Source organism: Pongo pygmaeus, chromosome X (genome assembly GCF_028885625.2).
Source record: "Pongo pygmaeus isolate AG05252 chromosome X, NHGRI_mPonPyg2-v2.0_pri, whole genome shotgun sequence".
NCBI classification, from domain to species: Eukaryota; Metazoa; Chordata; class Mammalia; order Primates; family Hominidae; genus Pongo; species Pongo pygmaeus.
The window spans coordinates 33,097,174-33,115,533 of NC_072396.2; the positions used below are offsets into that span (position 1 = coordinate 33,097,174).

Genomic DNA, 18,360 nt, shown 5'->3' on the forward strand with positions numbered 1-18,360 from the left:
CAAAAAAGGAATTATCTTTAACCCAAAAGAGTGTATCACACACTTATTTTGTCTGTAGATATTTCTGTCATGTATAGATTTACACTTCATCTCCATTCTTCTCTCTGGAACTCTGAATTGATAACAATATTCACATCTGCCTTCCTTATTTTTATGGCATCGTCTTCCTCTTCTCCTTGAGCGCATTGTTCCTTCCTTTTACAACTAACTCATTTGGCTACAAAGTCAGAACATGGCCAGAGTGATACTCGAAGGAAAAGCACAGATACATATAATATTCTAAGATTAGAAAATGGAGATCAGAACATAGCTTGGATCTATAGCTTTTTTGCTATGCAACAGATGAATGTGTTTAAAATATTTCTCTTGAACAACAAATTCTTAGTACATATAACAGACATAAGGTCTTAAGCAAAGAAATTTTTAGAGAGCCTTTACAAATTGTACTCCTATAAAATGCAAAAACCTTGAGGTTTTAGTAATATTGTTGGTTTTATACTTTTTTGGGGGGCTGATGCTTTCCCCTTGCTCTAAATAAATTGGTGATGTTCTTTTTATTCATTCATTAAGAACATTCAACAAACAAAAAAACAAATACCTTTCATACTGGCCTTCCAGGAAAACATCAATGGTATAATCTATTATTTAATATTTTTTTTTCCTAAACAACTCTTTTAGCACTGACTTACTTCAGGAAAAGAATGTGAGCTAGCTGACCCAGGGATAGCTCATCTGTGAATTAACAGAACCAATGAACATTTGTCAGTGATTGTATTAGCTGAGTGATTTGCCTTGACTTTTCTAATTTTTTTTCATTTTCAAATGTAGCTTTTGCCTTTTGACATTACTTCTTTTCTATTTTGAAAGTTTACTTAGCAGTAACAAAAGACCGACTGCCTGTAACACATAAATTGAAACCCCTTATTAATTTCCAAAAAGGTACGGTAGTTCCCTTGTATCTGCAGAAGGTATGTTCATACCAAGACCTCCAGTAGATGCCTGAAACCATGGATAATACCTAACCCTATATACACTAGGTTTTTTCCTATTCATACATACCTATAAAATTTAATTTATAAATTAGGCATAATAAGAGATTAACAACTAATAAAATAGAACAAGTTATTTCTCTTTTTCTCCCTCTCAAAATACCTTATTTTACTGTGCTCACCGATTTTAGGATTCCAATTGACCACAAGCATTTGAAACCAGGGAAAGCAAAACTGCAGATGATCGGGGACTAATGTATTGGTGAACTTAAAAGTATTCATTGCTTTAGTTCAAAATTTTCTCTTTTGAACAAGAAGTATTTGATATACACTATTTTTGAATATATCTTACTATCCATAATTGAATATTTAAATATAAAATAGGTATCTATAAAATATTCTTCCATAGAAAAATGAGAAACTCAAATACGAGTGTACAGTCATTTTGTAGGTGTGTGTGTTTTTTAAATTCAGCTATTCTTAATGGTTACTGAATCTTAATTGTTATTTGAAACTAGATGTCAGCCAGGTGTGGTGGCTCACGCCTATAATTCCAGCACTTTGGGAGGCCAAGGAAAGAGCATTGTTTGAGCCCAGGAATTGAAAACCAGCCTGGGAAACATAGCAAGACCCTGTCTCTACCAGAAAATAACAAAAAATTAGCCAGGCATGGTGGCACACGCCTGTACTTCTAGCTACTTGTGGGGGCTGAGATGGGAGAATTACTTGAGCCCAGGAGGTCGAGGCTGCAGTGAGCTGAGTTCACACCACTGCACTACAGCCTGGGTGACAGAGGGAGACCCTGTCCCAAAAAATAAAATAAATAAATAATAAATGTATCGAAGAGGCCAAACTTGGAAATGTTAATCGAAAGTAATAATTATTTATCCTATTTCTACATACACATATATTACCCATTCATTTTATTTTGTACCAAATATCTCTGTGTAACATATTTTTCTTAATCCCATTATTATTAGACATTTATGTTCTGAAGAAAACACGGATTGGAAATAATGACTAAGAATAGGATTTCATTTTTTAGTACGACAGCTGTGTTCAAGAAAGTCATTTTAGGACCAAAATAAGATGAATGTGTACTGTTTAAAATATATACTATGAAAATATTTAGATATGCTAGAAAAAAGATTAATTTGTCAGAATTAATTGTGCTTTAAAGCAACAACATAGGAACAAAGCCTTAAACAAAAGTAACGGTGAGGGAGACATTAGGAAATCTTAGTTAAGTACATTGAGGCAAGCCACAGTGAAACAGATTGTCCATACCTGTTGGCACATGTGATCCCACTGAGTGTTAAGTTCTTTGAGTTCTGTCTCAAGTCTGGAAGCAAACTCTGGCTCTGCTTCATTCTTCATCTTCTGCCCACCTTCATTGACACTGTTTAGACTGGGCTGAATTGTCTGAATATCATTGACTAAAAGCTAAGAAAATAAATCAATTTAAGCCAGCTGAAAAAATTACTGCCACATATTAGATATGCAACATAGCTAGAAAATGTAAAACTAGGACTGATGGCATTGCATATGGATTTTTGTCTTTTAAAATCTGAGATACAGAGATATTGATATAGACAACTGCATAACAGCCTTGCAAAAATGTTCAATGGTTATTATGGCATGAATCCAGTGGGGAATTATTTGTATTCTACTTATATCAGAAACAAAAGGAAATAAATTTAATATTTCTGGTTAGAAAAATGTGTGAAAATGATGGGCTTCACACTTTACTATCTTTGTTAGTATTTTCATTTTCAAACGCAGGATGTTGCAGAAATTGTTTACAGTGTAATGGGTGTGAAGGTTATTTGTGAGGTGGATTTGCTTTTTTAGCTTGTATTGTAAAAAAAATTTCCTTAAAGAGCAAGATTGTTTTCTTCCTGCTGCATGACAATGGTATAATATTATTTCAAAATGCATATTGTGTTATAGTACAGTGCGTTATACATGAAGAGAACAACACAGTATGAATAGTAATTTTCACAAGAAATAACAAGTATTTCTTTACCTTTAAATTATACTGCATTTTATAGTAAAATAATGTTATCAAGTGAGGTTGACTACAAGGCAATGTTTTGTCAGTTCCTCACTTACTCAACCCAGGGTTTCTCAACATTGGCACTAGTGACATTTTAGATTGTGCAGTTCCTTGTTCTGGAGGAATGTTCTATGGACTGTAAGATATTTAGCAGCATCTCTCTCCTATACCTACTAGACACCAGTAGCATCTAACCACCACCCCCAACCCAGTTGTGACAATCAAAAACGTCTAGAAACATTTAAAAAAATCTGCTGGGGAGAGGAGAGTAAAATCCACCCAGGCTGTAAAACACCGATCTAACCAAATAATATTCATACAAAATTATTGATATTAAAGGCATCATATAAAAATCTTACTCTGCACTGTTTCAGCTGCTTTTTTAGAATTTCTGAATCCCCAAGGGCAGGCCATTCCTCCTTCAGAAAAACATCAACTTCAGCCATCCATTTCTTCAGGGTTTGTATGTGATTCTGAAACGAGACCCGTTATAAGGCATTACTGGTGTGCTGATTACTTTTAACACAATTCATCATTGTGTTATGTCTAAACACAAGCCCAAAAACAATTCCCATGTTTAAAGAGTGCCTCTAAGTAGCTCTTGAGGAAAAGAATATTTTTACTAAGACTGCATTTTTATGGTCTACTGTATGAGCACTGGTGTGTGAAGTCTGCTATTGGATGGGGACATGAGCCAAGGAATGTTTCTAGAAGCTAAAAATGCCAATAAAACAGACTCTGTCTCAAAGCCTCCAAAACAGACACAGTCCTGCTGACATCTTAATTTTAGCCCACTGAGACTAATTCTGAACTTTTGACTTCCAGAACTCTAATAAATTTCTGTTGCTTGAAGCTATTAAATTTCCGGCAATTTGTTAGGAGTGCCATAGGAAATGAATACACCTACATTCCTCCTTCACTAGAATCTGGGCTCCTTGATAACAAGAGCCATGTAATTGTGCCCTCTTTGGCCACTGGTCTTGACAAATAATAGATATTTGCATGCAGTATTTACATATGTATGCATATACACATATGTTTATAAGTAAAGAAATGCTATGCATTAAAGAGTGTTTTAGGTTTGCTTAGTGCTTTGGTTTTTGTAACAGGTAAGCACAAAAACTAAGTAGCTAGACTGGGATTTAAATCCAGGAGCACATTGTTGCAATGTTTTTCCATCATACCATAATGTTTTCGACATTTCCTTCCAAGCATTAACATTTGTCACAATAATTGACCACTCGAGGGACACATTACTTACCTTATTGAATATTTTAGGCTTTTAGACCTTAATGCAATTGTTGGTTTACTGTTTTTCTTTAGCTTGAGTGGTCGTTAGTATGGTGGCACTATTTAAACAAATTAAGTCAAGGGAATTTGGTTTCAGGAAGAAGGTGATGTGGTAAAATTTAAGCATATAATTACAAATTCAATATGGTGATAAAATAATTTATTACTACATATTACATATGTCACATTAATATACATATGCAACATGTTACATATGTGATATATATTACATTAGATATGTATATATGTACATGATATATAATTCCATTATACATGTATATATATACACACACATATATACACATTACATGTATGTATATGTTTGTGTGTGTATATATATACATATATATGGAAGCTAAAAATGCCAATAAAACACATTCCCTTTCAAAGTCACCAAAACAGACACAGTTCTGCTAACACCTTAATTTTAGCCCACGGAGACTAATTCGGAACTTCTGACCTCCAGAACAGTAATATAATAAATTTGTGTTGTTTGAAGCTGTTAAATTTGTGCTAATTTCTTAGGAGTGTCACAGGACATTAATACACCTACATTTCTCCTGCACATATACCTATATGGAGTTATACATAATGGGATGAATACATAATGCAATTTTATGATCATATCACCATATTTTATATATATAATAGCACATGTAGAAGTATAGTTGACTCATACTTTTTATAAGTAGCAAAACAGCAGAAACGAAAGGTAATATAGGAAATAATCATATACATACTATAAATTATATATATAATGATTACATTATACCTCTGTATAATGTATCTATACATAACTTTTTTCTAGTCATAAGCTAAATGATTACCCGTATCTTAAAAGACAACCAGACTAAATGATTGGTTTTGAAAATTATTAAACTAAAAACATGTTTAATTCTTATTGGTAATGGTGAAAATAGCAAATTCATTCTAAAAAAAAAACTGAGAAAACTCCTATTCTTTTCTTTGAAGGAGTAAGCAAATCGTCATCCTTTGTAAAAGACTCATGTCTTTTCATCTTATCACTAACTTTGAAAGATGCTGAAGGTCAAATGTTCATGTACCTTTACAGTTTACAGTGTACTGTTAGGGAAAAAACAAGTAAATAAAAATGAGTGTAGAAAGTAAAATCTTGAATTACCTGAATTTTTCGGAGTTTATTCATTTGCTCCTCTAGCTTTTGACAATGCTCAACCAGCTGGGAGGAGAGCTTCTTCCAGCGTCCCTCAATTTCTTCAAATTCTAATTGATATTTCCGGCTAATTTCAGAGGGCGCTTTCTTCGACATCTCTTTCACAGTGGTGCCGAGATAGTTTAGGCCACTTTGTTGCTCTTGCAGAGAACTTTGTAAAGCCTCAAAAACAATTTTTTAAATACATTTATACTAACTGATGAATAATAATTGATGAGTTTTCATTAAATTAACTATACTTGAAATCTATATGATTCAAACATGTAAACAAAGTAAATGATCTTCTATCAGTTATAAACATCTAGTGGTAATTTAAATTTTACTTATTATCCTAAGAGTAACTTGAATATCATTTAGTGATATTTAACACTCCATATGTATTTTTCTAAACAATGTCAAATACATGTCAAAACTATATCTTACAGAGCCAAAGAGTTTTGATGCATCTAATTTTACTGAATTAAGTATATATATTAATAACTGCATTTGTGATACAGTTAATGGAGTTGAAATTAATTATACTGAGCTTTCAGGAAAGTAAACTTTACATAAAACTATAGCTAATAATATTGATATATGGAATAGAAAAACTTATTGAACAATCTATGTACTTAATATCTTATATTTTCAAAAAATGTTATTCTGTAATGTAGTATATTATGGTAGGATTCAAGGATAATTTTGTGGAGAATTTATAAAATTTATTTATACTTATTCTGTATAACACATGCAATTTCTTACAGTAGGATCACAACTTTAGACTTCCCCTGTTCAATATTTACTTAAACGTTACTTTCTCTTTATAAAATAATAAAGGCTCATGATAAAAATGAAAAAAAACAGAACTACTAGTACTTAATATAAATTTTCAATTTGTTTTATGTATAGCTAAATATTAAATATATGATCATATATGCACACATAAACAGTTATTCTTTCTCCTATAATGTGACCTACATCAACCAAAAATTTGTCAAATATCTAAGTTTTATAGTTTCATAGTATCCTATGCCTATTTGGTAGTACTTAATTTGTTTTTTTACTTGACTTTTTAAACTTTACTTATTTCACTTTTTTAAATTGTTCCCCTATGACTGATTATTTAGACAATATCTAGCATATAACTACACTTTGAGCTAGGTGTTTTATTGTGAGCCTTTGCCCATGTCAAACTTTTATTTTTTCAAAAACAAAAATTGTAATGGCTTCTCTAGTTCAACAATTCCCATTGTTAGTTCTACACATTAATTTCTAGTTTTCCACTCCTGTAAATTACGTTTCTCTCTATCTACCTACCTATCTGTCCATCCATCCATCCATCCATCCATCCATCCATCAATCAATATCCTATCTATCTCCAGTTCCATTTACATCTTTGAGTGTATTCTGATTATTTCCGTAAGATACAGACTTCATGGAAATTATATTAATGTTGTATGTTATTAGGATGCACTGAAGAGTTAACCGCAGTAAAATTCATATTGAATTTACATTTCCAGCAGTAAGAGATAATTTTTAGTTCACAACTTCCAAATTGGTACTTATATCTTTTCTGTGTATGCAATTTAGTATGCAAAAAAAAAGTTCTCATTTTATAATTTTTTTACTTCTTCCTTTACAATTCAAGTTACAATTATTCATAGGTTTATTATTCATATATGTCTCTTTTTGGAGGGTACCTTACTCAAGACTTTCTTCCTTACAGAAAAAGAAAAAGTTACCTTGATATCATATTTCTTTAAAATTGTCTCTGGTGTTTTTACAATGTTTGTGATTGCTTCCATTGATTTTTATGCTTCTCCACCTAAATTTTTATAACATTATTATTTTAAAAATTTTCCAAAGTTTGGGCTTCCCCACATTTTTTGAACATTTTATTGTATGTAGTTATTATTTTGGTGTAACTTTGGGGAAAATGTTCATACCTTTTTTTTTTTGTTAGTTAATACATTTCCCAATAATATTTATAAACAATTATTTTCTTTCCTATCTTTTTCAGTGGAAATAGTCTCTTCTGCTCATCTAACTGCCTTTTATTGTGTGTTTTCTCCACTCTTATTTTTGCACATTTTTATTCTTAAGTTTAAAAGTTTACTAGTTCTATTAGGCCACACATTTTTCCAAACAGACTTTGGAATCATTATGCCAAGCATTAAAAACCACAACAAAAGGAAACCAAAAAGGTTAAACAGCTACCATTTGGTATTGTAGTAGAATAAATATCTAAATAGGACAATATATAATGAAAGTTCTTTAAATATATTCTAATTTGAATACATTACTTCAAAAAAATATTTAATTATCCAAAAAAGATTCTATATGATAAAGTTAAAATTTGAATTTTTAAACATTTTTCTTAAAATACACATATTACCTCAGCTTCTAAATATAACTAATACGTTTTCATGTCTTCAGAAATAAACAGTTATTGAATATATGATGTAGTATTTTAAAATTAGTAGGAAAAGGGCCGGGTGCAGTGGCTTACGCCTGTAATCCCAGCACTTTGGAAGGCTGAGGCAGGCGGATCATCTGAGGTCAGGGGTTTGAGACCAGCCTGGCCAAGATGGTGAAACCCCATCTCTACTTTAAAAACACAAAAATTAGCCAGGTGTGATGGCGTGCACCTATAATTCCAGCTACTCAGGAGGCTAAGGCAGGAGAATCACTTGAACCCGGGAGGCATAGGTTGCAGTGAGCCGAGATAGCACCACTGCACTCCAGCCTGGGCAACAACAATGAAACTCTGTCTAAAAATAAAATAAAGTAGAAAAAGTATTCTAAAATCTCTTACAAATTATTTCTTTCATTTCCCATATTAGTATATCTTTCCTGTTATAAGGATGTTAAAAAAATGTAGCTATTAGAATTCAAATATCTCATCACATTACATAAAATTAATGTTTAAACTAATTTTATAAATATAGCCAGCCCTCCATATTTGTGGATTCTGAACCAGTGGATTCAGTAAACTACTAATAGATAATATTTGAAAAAAATAATTACATCCGTACTAAACATGTAAGACTTTTTCATTGTCACTACTTCCTAAATAATACAGTATAACACCTATTTTCATAATATTTACATTGTATTAGGCATTATAAGTAATCCAGAGATGAGTTAAAGTATATGGGAGGATGTGCATAAGTTATATGCAAATATTACACCATTCATAGCAAGGACTTGAACGTCTGTGAATTCTGATATTCACAGGAGTTCCTGGAACCAATTCCCCATGGATACGAAGGGATGACTGTACACTGATTTTACCCATCAGTTTGAGAATGTGACAGGAGTTACAAATAAAGAAGCAAAGGTGGGGAATAAAACAATGGTTTTTCTAATAATCAAAATCAATACGTCTGAAAATGCATGCTAAATTAAAAATATACTTCATAAATAGATCATACAACTGTTTTCAAAAACAGCATGTATACATGCCTGTATATACACATATATATATATGTATATATATCCATAGGTAGAGTAAATGCATAAATAATACTGTAAAGTCTCATTTTCATTTGCTCAATGGGCAAACTACCATACTTGCCAGAATGACTCAAATTCTAATATTATTTAAAGGTTATATCAATGTGAATGCTTGATAAGCATGCTTTATTGATTTGACATTCAAATATTCACAGACCTGTAATTCCCCGAGTCTCTGCTCCATGATTTCATAGTCGGTGACACTAAGTTGAGGTATGGAGAGTTTGGTTTCTGACTGCTGGACCCATGTCCTGATGGCACTCATTGTCTCCTGATAGCGCATGGGTGGCAAAGTGTCAAAAACTTTATCAAAAGGGAAAAAAGAATGAGAATCACTTAATTGTTTCACACTTTGCCATGTTTTCCTAAATTGTCAGCAAACTCAATTAAATTACCAGTTTCAAATATTAACAAAATTAGAAAATCTGAAAAATATATTTAATATGATTATGAAGATACATTCCTATTACATGTGTAATATGCCAGGGACCTTACATATATTACATTAAATTCACAAATCAGCCTGTAAAATCTATATTGTTCAATTCATTTTATAAAGTCAGGAAACAGAAAAACAGATAAGGCCAGGAAACAGAAAAACAGAGAAGCTAAGTAATTTGCCCAAGGTGATCCAGATGGTATTTGCAGAAACCGAGCAGAGTCCAATTGTATCTGACATTGAAAGGCTACTCTCTCTCAGTGTTATCATTTGCCTTTGGAAAAAAATAGTATCATTATCCAAAGCCCTTGATTTTTAAATTATATCATGTCATGTCTAATTTTACCGAAACAAAACCAATTTATGCATGCTTAGCATATGTATCAAGAACTCTAGTAATAATCCCATAAATATTATCATTCTTAATTCTTATAATAAACCTGTGAGATATATACATTGTTAATCCCAATTGCAATTGAGAAAACAGGCTATTAAAGAGGCATATGTGTGCGTGTGTATGTATATACTTTTATATGTATAATTATATTAGGGAAAGTATTATATAGAGATATACAGTATGTGTATACAAACAAGTTTATATGTTTTAAAGTATGTGTGTGTATATGTATATATATGAAATGTGACTTTAGCAGCTACACGGACTGTGTTGAAAGAGATTACACACAAGATTGAGAACGCTGCAGAGAATTGTAAACCATAAAAAGGACATTAACATATTTTAGGGATAATCCAAAAGAAATTCTAGAATTAAAAATACAGTAAGTGCAAAATAAGAACTAAGTGCATGGGTTTAACAGCAAATTTCACAGGGGTAAATAGAGAATTACTAAACCTTAAGATTCAGAAGTAAATACCTGGAACGAAACATGGAGACACAAAAAGATAGAAAACACAGTAAAACGGTCTAATATATATGCATCCCAGAATGTGGCAGAAGCCATATTTAAACAGATAATGGCTAATAATGTTTCTAAATACATGAAATCACAATGCAAAGTCCTGGTTTATATCACCACATCAAATAACATTATCTAAATCATATTATTTTAATTGCTGGGATATGAATGTCATTTCAATATACCAACTCCTTCTACACTAAATGAGAAGAATATAGGAAAGTATTTTGCATGTATTTAATGTAGTATTCAGATGGTTGCGATAATTTTAGAGAGTGTGTTGGCAATGCATACTGAAATGTTAGAAATGGATAATTTTATTCAATATGTTTATATTGCATTTATTTGGGAACTCATAAAAATGTTAAGAGATTATATTTAATCTGAGCGCTTCTGATTTCTTATTAAAAGATATTTGTGGTACTTAAAATCTGTTTTAATTTATATAAATAATATGTTTATTAACCAGATGCATTTATTTTTTATTTTTCCATAAGTTATTGGGGGTAAAGGTGGTATTTGGTTACATGAGTAAGTTCTTTAGTGGTGATTTGTGAGATTTTGGTGCACCCATCACCTGAGCAGTATACACTGTACCCTATTTGTAGTCTTTTATCTCTCCCCGCAACCTTCCCCACAAGTTCCCAAAGTCCATTGTATCATTCTAATGTCTGTGTGTCCTCATAGATTCTCTCCCACATATCAGTGAGAACATCGATGTTTGGTTTTCCATTCCTGAGTTACTTCACTTAGAATAATAGTCTCCAATCTCATTCAGGTCACTGCAAATGCTGTTAATTCATTCATTTTTACGACTGAGTAGTATTCCATCATATATACATATATATATATATTATATATATATACACACACACATATACACACATATATATATAGACACACACATATATACATACATACACACACACACACACACACACACACACACACACACACTCAGCACAGTTTCTTTAACCACTCGTTCAGTGATGGGCATTTGGATTGGTTCCACGATTATGTGGGTGTGAATTGTACTGCTATAAACATGCATGTGCAAGTATCTTTTTTGAATAATGACTTTTATTCCTCTGGGTAGATACCCAGTAATGGGATTGCTGGATCAAGTGGTAGTTCTACTTTTAGTTATTTAAGGAATCTCCACACTGTTTTCTACAGTGGCTGTACTTGTTTAAATCCCCATCAGCAGTGTAGAAGTGTTCCCTGATCGCGACATACATGCCAACATGTACTTTTTACAATTTTTTTGATTATGGTCATTCTTGCAAGAGTAAGGTGGTATCACATGGTGATTTTGATTTGCATTTCCCTGATCGTTCATAATGTTAGCATTTTTTCACATGTTTGTTGGCCATTTGTATATCTCCTTTTGAGAACTGTCTATTCATGACCTTAGCCTACTTTTTGATGTGATTGTATTTTTCTTACTGATTTGAGTTTGTTGTAGATTCTGGATATTAGTCCTCTGTCAGATGTACAGATTGTGAAGATTTTCTCCCATTCTATGGGTTGTCTGTTTGCTCTGCTGACTGTTCCTTTTGCTGTGCAAAAGCTTTTTAGTTTAAATTAGGTCCCAGCTATTTATCTTTGTTTTTATTGCATTTGCTTTTGGGTTCTTGGTCATGAAATCCTTGCCTAAGCCAATGTCTAGGAAGTTTTTTCCAATGTTATCTTCTAGAATTTTTATACTTTCAGGTCTTAGGTTTAAGTCTTTAATCCATCTTTAGTTGGTTTTTGTATAAGGTGAGAGATGAGGAGCCAATTTCAGTCTCCCACATGCGGCGAGCCAATTATCCCAGCACCATTTGATGAAAAGGGTGTCCTTTCCTTACTTTATGTTTTCGTTGGCTTTGTTGAAGATCAGTTTGCCTAAGTATTTTGGTTTATTTCTGTTTTCTCTATTCTGTTCCATTGGTCTATGTGCCCATATTTATACCAGTACCATGCTGTGTTGGTGACTATGGCCTTATAGTATAGTTTGAAATCAGGTAGTGTGATACCTCCAGATTTGTTCTTTTTGCTTAGTCTCGCTTTGGCTGTGCAGGCTCCTTTTAGGTTCCATATTAATATTAGAATTTTTTTCTAATTCTGTGAAGAATGATGCTGGTATTTTGATGGGGATTGCATTGAGTTTGTAGATTGCTTTTGGCAGTATGGTCATTTTCACAATACTGATTGTACCCATCCATGAGCATGGGATGTGTTTTCATTTGTTTGTGTCATCTATGATTTCTTTCAGCAGTGTTTGGTAGTTTTCCTTGGAGAGGTCTTTTGACTCCTTGGTTAGGTATATTCCTAAGTTTTTTTTTGTTGTTGTTGTTTTATTTTATTTTAATTTTTGCAGCTATTGTAAAAGGGGTTGAGTTCTTGATTTGATTCTCTGCTTGGTCGTTGCTGGTATATAGAAGATCTACTGATTTGTGTACGTTAATCTTGTATCCAGAAACTTTGCTGAATTATTTTATCAGTTCTAGAAGGTTTCTGGAGGAATCTTTAGGGTTTTGAAGGTAAATGATCATATAGTCGGCAAACACTGACAGTTTGACTTCCTCTTTACCGATTTGGATGCCCTTTATTTCTTTCTCTTGTCTGACTGCTCTGGCTAGGACTTCTAGTACTGTGTTGAAGAGGAGTGGCAAGAGTGGCAGATGCATTTATTTGAATGCTGCATGATTATTAATAAACAAAGTACAAAAGGAATCTTATAAATAGCAGTGAAGTAAAGGGGTATTTAGTTACGATGAAGCAAATGATTGTGTCTGAGATGTCATTTCAGCAAATGATCTAGAAGGAGAGGGGACTATGGGCAGACACAAGGCAGTATGTTGGATGAATCATAAGCTTCATAAAAATTGGTTTAATTGAACTTGAACATGTCTCCTCTTTAACTTCTTTCTGGTCTTTCTGTTTAATGAAAACTGAAACACTTCAGTCTCTGAATTATTGATCTTCTTCTCTACAACTTCCGATCGGTACTAAGGTACAAGACTTGAGGTCCCCCCACTGAGAGCTAAACCAAAATTCCACTCTGTTCTGACAGAAGACAGAACTACTTGTAAAAGTGGAAAGTGCAGAAAAAAAATTACCCCCAAAAACTATGGAAATGATACAGGCCATCAGAAAACAATGAAGAAATGAGCTAACTGAGCTACATATTCTCAAAGATCAGTTTACGGACCATTAAAATATCAGCTATATTTTTGAAAGTTATACAATAAGGTAACAAAGATTGTTCATATACATCTTTTTTTCTTTGAGACAGGGTCCTTTTCTGTCACCCAGGCAGGATTGCAGTGGTGCAATCACGGCTCACTGCAGCCACGACTTCCCAGGCTTGCCTGATCCTCCCATCTCAGCCTCCCAAGTAGCTGGGACCACAGACACGTGCCACTATGCCAGGTTATCTTTTTCTTTCTTTTCTTTTCTTTTTTTTTTTTTGGAGAGATCAGGTTTCCCTATGTTGCCCAGGATGGTCTCAAATTACTGTACTGGAGCAATCCTCCTGCCCAGCCTTGTAAAGTGTTGAGATTACAGATGTGAGCAACCACACCTGGCCTTTACATACATCTTAAATATGATTAAAATCACCTGCCTTTTGCAATATGCTTATGCTGTCATTATTCACATATTCACAGAACTCATTAACTACATTATTTTTAACAATGAAAATGTATGTTTAATATCTTTAAACAGAAAATATCAAATTTACATCAAATTCGAACTCGCTGAGAAGTCAATATTTTCCTCAGAATCATAAGCACTGGTTATATTATAAAGTTTTAATTTTATCATAGTCATAATTAAAAGCTGATAGTTTTCATTCAATCCATTCTCCAGCACCTAAAAAATTGAGGCTGAGTGATTATTTGTCAATTACTTCTGAGTGCCAAAGATGAACAACATACATGGGATGAGATCCTTTCATTTGCTACTGGTCTTCTATTCAATAAAACATTACAATTTTTATTGCATGTATCTACGCTAAATGGTCCAACAACTGAATCTCACAGGAATCACTTCATATTGGTAAACTATAATTAAAACATGCATATTTTTAATTTCTCCTTGCATTCCAACCCTCATCCTAATTTTGTATTGAATTCATTTGAAACTGATCATTTCAAAAAATCTAATCTCTTCGAAATTATTTTGTGGCTTTAAGAAATACACTTCCAAAGATTGGTTTGGAAAATTGTCCATCTAACATAGTTTCTGAGGCAAGCTGGAAAACAAAACAAAATACACACCTAGTAACAAAAATATCACAATATCTTTTTCTGATTTTCTTACGTGGAATGTATTGACACTATGTAATGACAGCAAGAATTGCTATCAAGTTTCAGGAAATGCTTGACAAATTTGCAACAGTATAGAGTATCTCATTTAAACCATGCATGCCAGGGAATACCAGGGAAGAAATCTAAATCTGTTTCAGATAAGAAGAAAGAAACAGTCTTACACAGAAGCTAATGTACCCAAGGGCAAACACAGTATGAGCTGCCCCACCTACTAGTTGGCGAGATATCTGTAGATGTTGCCCTTGTGATCCCAACATAAGAGCAGAAACAGACCAGCTCCATCTAGAGAAATTCACTTTTTCTCCTTCTATGTAGAAATAGAGATTAATAATCCAACAGATAAGTTTATCTTTACTGACAGCAATAAGACAATAAATATATCCAATCTAATAACCTACCATCTTAAAAGACCTCGAGAGTTCTACTGACATCATTAGACTCAGCACAGACTCAGGAAACATATGGCCTGAAGATTTAACATTTAGCCAATATGTGGCTTATAAATATGTAACTTTTATCTCAAAAGAAAGTATTCCTATGATAGCTTCTACTATTCTGTTGCTAAAGCACCATTTTAAAAATGCAGATATCTTTTTAGTTTTATTAGTGAAATATATTCAACAAAATGAAAATTAATATAAGTGATCGCAAGCTGGGAAAATAAAAATTAAAGGCTCCTATCCTGCCCTACTGTTTATCTTGAAAAGTAAAAAAATATATGTTCCATTAATATCGAGACATTTAATATAGCCATGTGACGGATGGAAGTTATAAAGTATAGGCAAACTGACATCTAAAATTATACTAAAGGAATATAAAAAAGAAGTTTTCTACACCTTCTGTTTAAAAACTGCTTGTCTTTAAATCTTAAAAGAGGGAGGGGATAAAGGGAAAAGAAGAGAGAAAAAAGAAGAGGAGAGCAAAGGACAGACCAAGAGAGGCAAAGCAAGATTATTTTGTTATAAACAAAAGAGCTAAGCATGAAATTAGATGCTACATTTTCTAATACACCTGAGTCTACGTCAAGGGCAAACCACTTTAACTGCAAAGCAAAGCAAACAGAGACCTATATTGAAAATTTTGAAAGACATTAACTATCATGGTAAAAAGATATCAGAGCAATCGGTTATATATGACACTTTACTGAAGAAAAAAATCTCTCCTCTTAAAAAATAGAACTACTCAGAAAATAGGCACTTAAGCATCAGAGAATGTACATTAGAGAGAAGGAAGACATAACTGTGCCAACCAATAAAGTAGAAACCAGCTACGTATCCGTTAAGCACTTGAAATGTGGCCAGGTTGAGTTGAGATGTTGTATATATAAAGACACACCAGATATTGGACAGTTCATACAAAAAGAAGGTAAACCTATTTCTACATTTAAAAATTTTGATTCTATGATGAAACAATATTTTGAAATGACTTTCACCTGCTGATCTGTTAATGTGGTTTCTAGAACGTTTAAAATTAAATATATGGCTCACATTATTTTTCTGTTAGATAGTGCTTAGATAGAAGCTGGAAAAGGCTACCATGTAATCCATTTGGGGAGAGAAAGAGATGATATGTTAGTAGTCTTCATATTGACAGCATTTAAAAACATTAGAAGTCCTGTTGTGATTATGAAATCGAGTCCAACTTGAATTCCTCATCATTACCGGTGAGAAAAAAAAATGCACTGCACATGTGTGTAGAAGCTGAACTAATGACATATATCTACTTCGGAAAAATGCCCAACTTGAGCCTTTAATTCCATGCCAACCAGATCCCACCTTTTTCCTATTCCCCATGATCAACCTAAAGTCAAGGAGATAATGCAATCAGCAAAGGCTCCAAACTTTATTAAATAACATAGACCATGACAAAAGTAAGCATTTCTCTAAAATGTGAACACTGACAAAGGTGTGAAGAAATACGACAGGACCCATGATATATGATGATTAACATACTAGGAATGGTCCTTCAGATAATTAGAAGTGCGAGGAAGTCTGAGTATAACTTGAATTTCTAATGTCAACATATAAGTTGTTTCCTTAGTTTGAAATACAAGGATATTTGTGATTGGGAATTCAATCAACAATTTAGCCCAATTTCCTATCAAAATCAATATTCTATCCTCCAATAAAATTATGCCTTTTAATTACTTCACGCCATTTTGCTTATGCCACTTGCTCTGCTGAAAGTCCCTGGTGCTCAGGCTCCATTCTCACAAAGGGCACCAGGTGTGGTCTGACATGAGTGAAATAGATGGGTTTATAGGAATTTTATCTAAGATCACACTAGAATTTATTTTAAAAGTCATAAAACCCCAATGAACCAACGGAAATTGGGGTCATTTTCATAAATGCTGCTCTATTATTCACCTCCTGGACAACTGATTTATTTTCCAGGTCAGTTGCATTTTTCTAACCAACTTTGTGTAAATATAAACTACCATACTACAGAAATATTTATTAGAATGTAAGAGTTTTTTTTTCTTTTGCTGAGTTTTCCTCTTTTTCTAAAAGTAGCTCTATCCACTTAGCAATCTTATTTTCAAAATATCCTGTAAAACTATTTCATATTTAACTAACAAATAATAATTCTGTGTATTTATGGGGTATAATGTGATGTTTTGATCTATGTATGCATTATAAAATATTCACTCCGGTTAATTAACATATTAATCACCTCACCAACTTATCTTTTTTTGTGATGAGGATATTAAAATCTATTCTTTTACCAGTTTTGAAATATAGATTTTTATTAACTGTGTCCACCACGCAGTACAAGAGATCGCTACAATTTATTCCTCCAGTCTAACTGAAACTTGCTAGCCTTTGATTAACACCTTCCCTTTCCCAACCTTCCTCTTCCCCCCAGTCTCTGGTAACTACCTTTCTATTCTCTGTTTCTATAATTTGACTTTTTTTGAATTTCTCATATAAGTGAGATCTATAATATTTGTCTTTCTTTGCATGGCTCATTTCAGCTAGAGTAATGTCCTCCAGTTCCATCTACATGGTGGCAAATGACAGAAATTCCTTCCTTTTAAAGACTGTATAGGATTCCATTGCGTATACATATCATATATAGACACTGGAATATATGTATCACTATATATATATATATCACTATATATATCAGTGTATATATATATCACTATATATATCAGTATATATACATATCACTACATATATCTATTACTATATATATATCACTATATATAATCACTATATATATCAGTATATATATATCACTATATCTATCTATCTATATATATATCACTATATATATCATGATATATATATATATATCACATTTTCTTTATCCATTCATCCTCTGATAGACATTTAGGTTGTTTCCATATCTTGGCTGTTATGAATAATGCTCAAATGGATATGGCATGGGCAACAAAAGCAAAAATAGACAAATTAGATTACATCAAACTAAGAAACTTCTGCACAGGAAAGGAAACTATTAACAGTGAAGAGGCAGCTGAAAGATCAAGAGAAAATATTTGCAATCCAAATATCTGGTAAGGAGTTAATATCCAAAATATACAGAAAGCTCAAACAACTCAACAGCAAGAAAACAAATAACCTGATTTAAAAATGGGCAAGGGATATGAACAGACATTTCTCGAAATAAGTGGCACGAATGGCCAACAGATATGTGAAAAAA

At 32.7% G+C, this 18,360-nt stretch overlaps 1 protein-coding gene across 4 annotated transcripts in view; it reads right to left on the bottom strand.

Annotated features, from left to right (window-relative positions):
- Positions 1-18,360, bottom strand: part of DMD (dystrophin) — a 2,105,574-nt gene that overhangs the window by 1,349,778 nt on the left and 737,436 nt on the right. For all 4 annotated transcript variants that reach the window (XM_054470954.2, XM_063660502.1, XM_054470953.2 and 1 more), the window contains exons 22-25: positions 9,180-9,325; positions 5,477-5,689; positions 3,405-3,518; positions 2,277-2,432 (exon numbers count right to left, since the gene is read on the bottom strand). In XM_054470954.2, the coding sequence (XP_054326929.1) occupies positions 2,277-2,432; positions 3,405-3,518; positions 5,477-5,689; positions 9,180-9,325 (629 nt within the window). The remainder of the gene's footprint in view (positions 1-2,276; positions 2,433-3,404; positions 3,519-5,476; positions 5,690-9,179; positions 9,326-18,360) is intronic.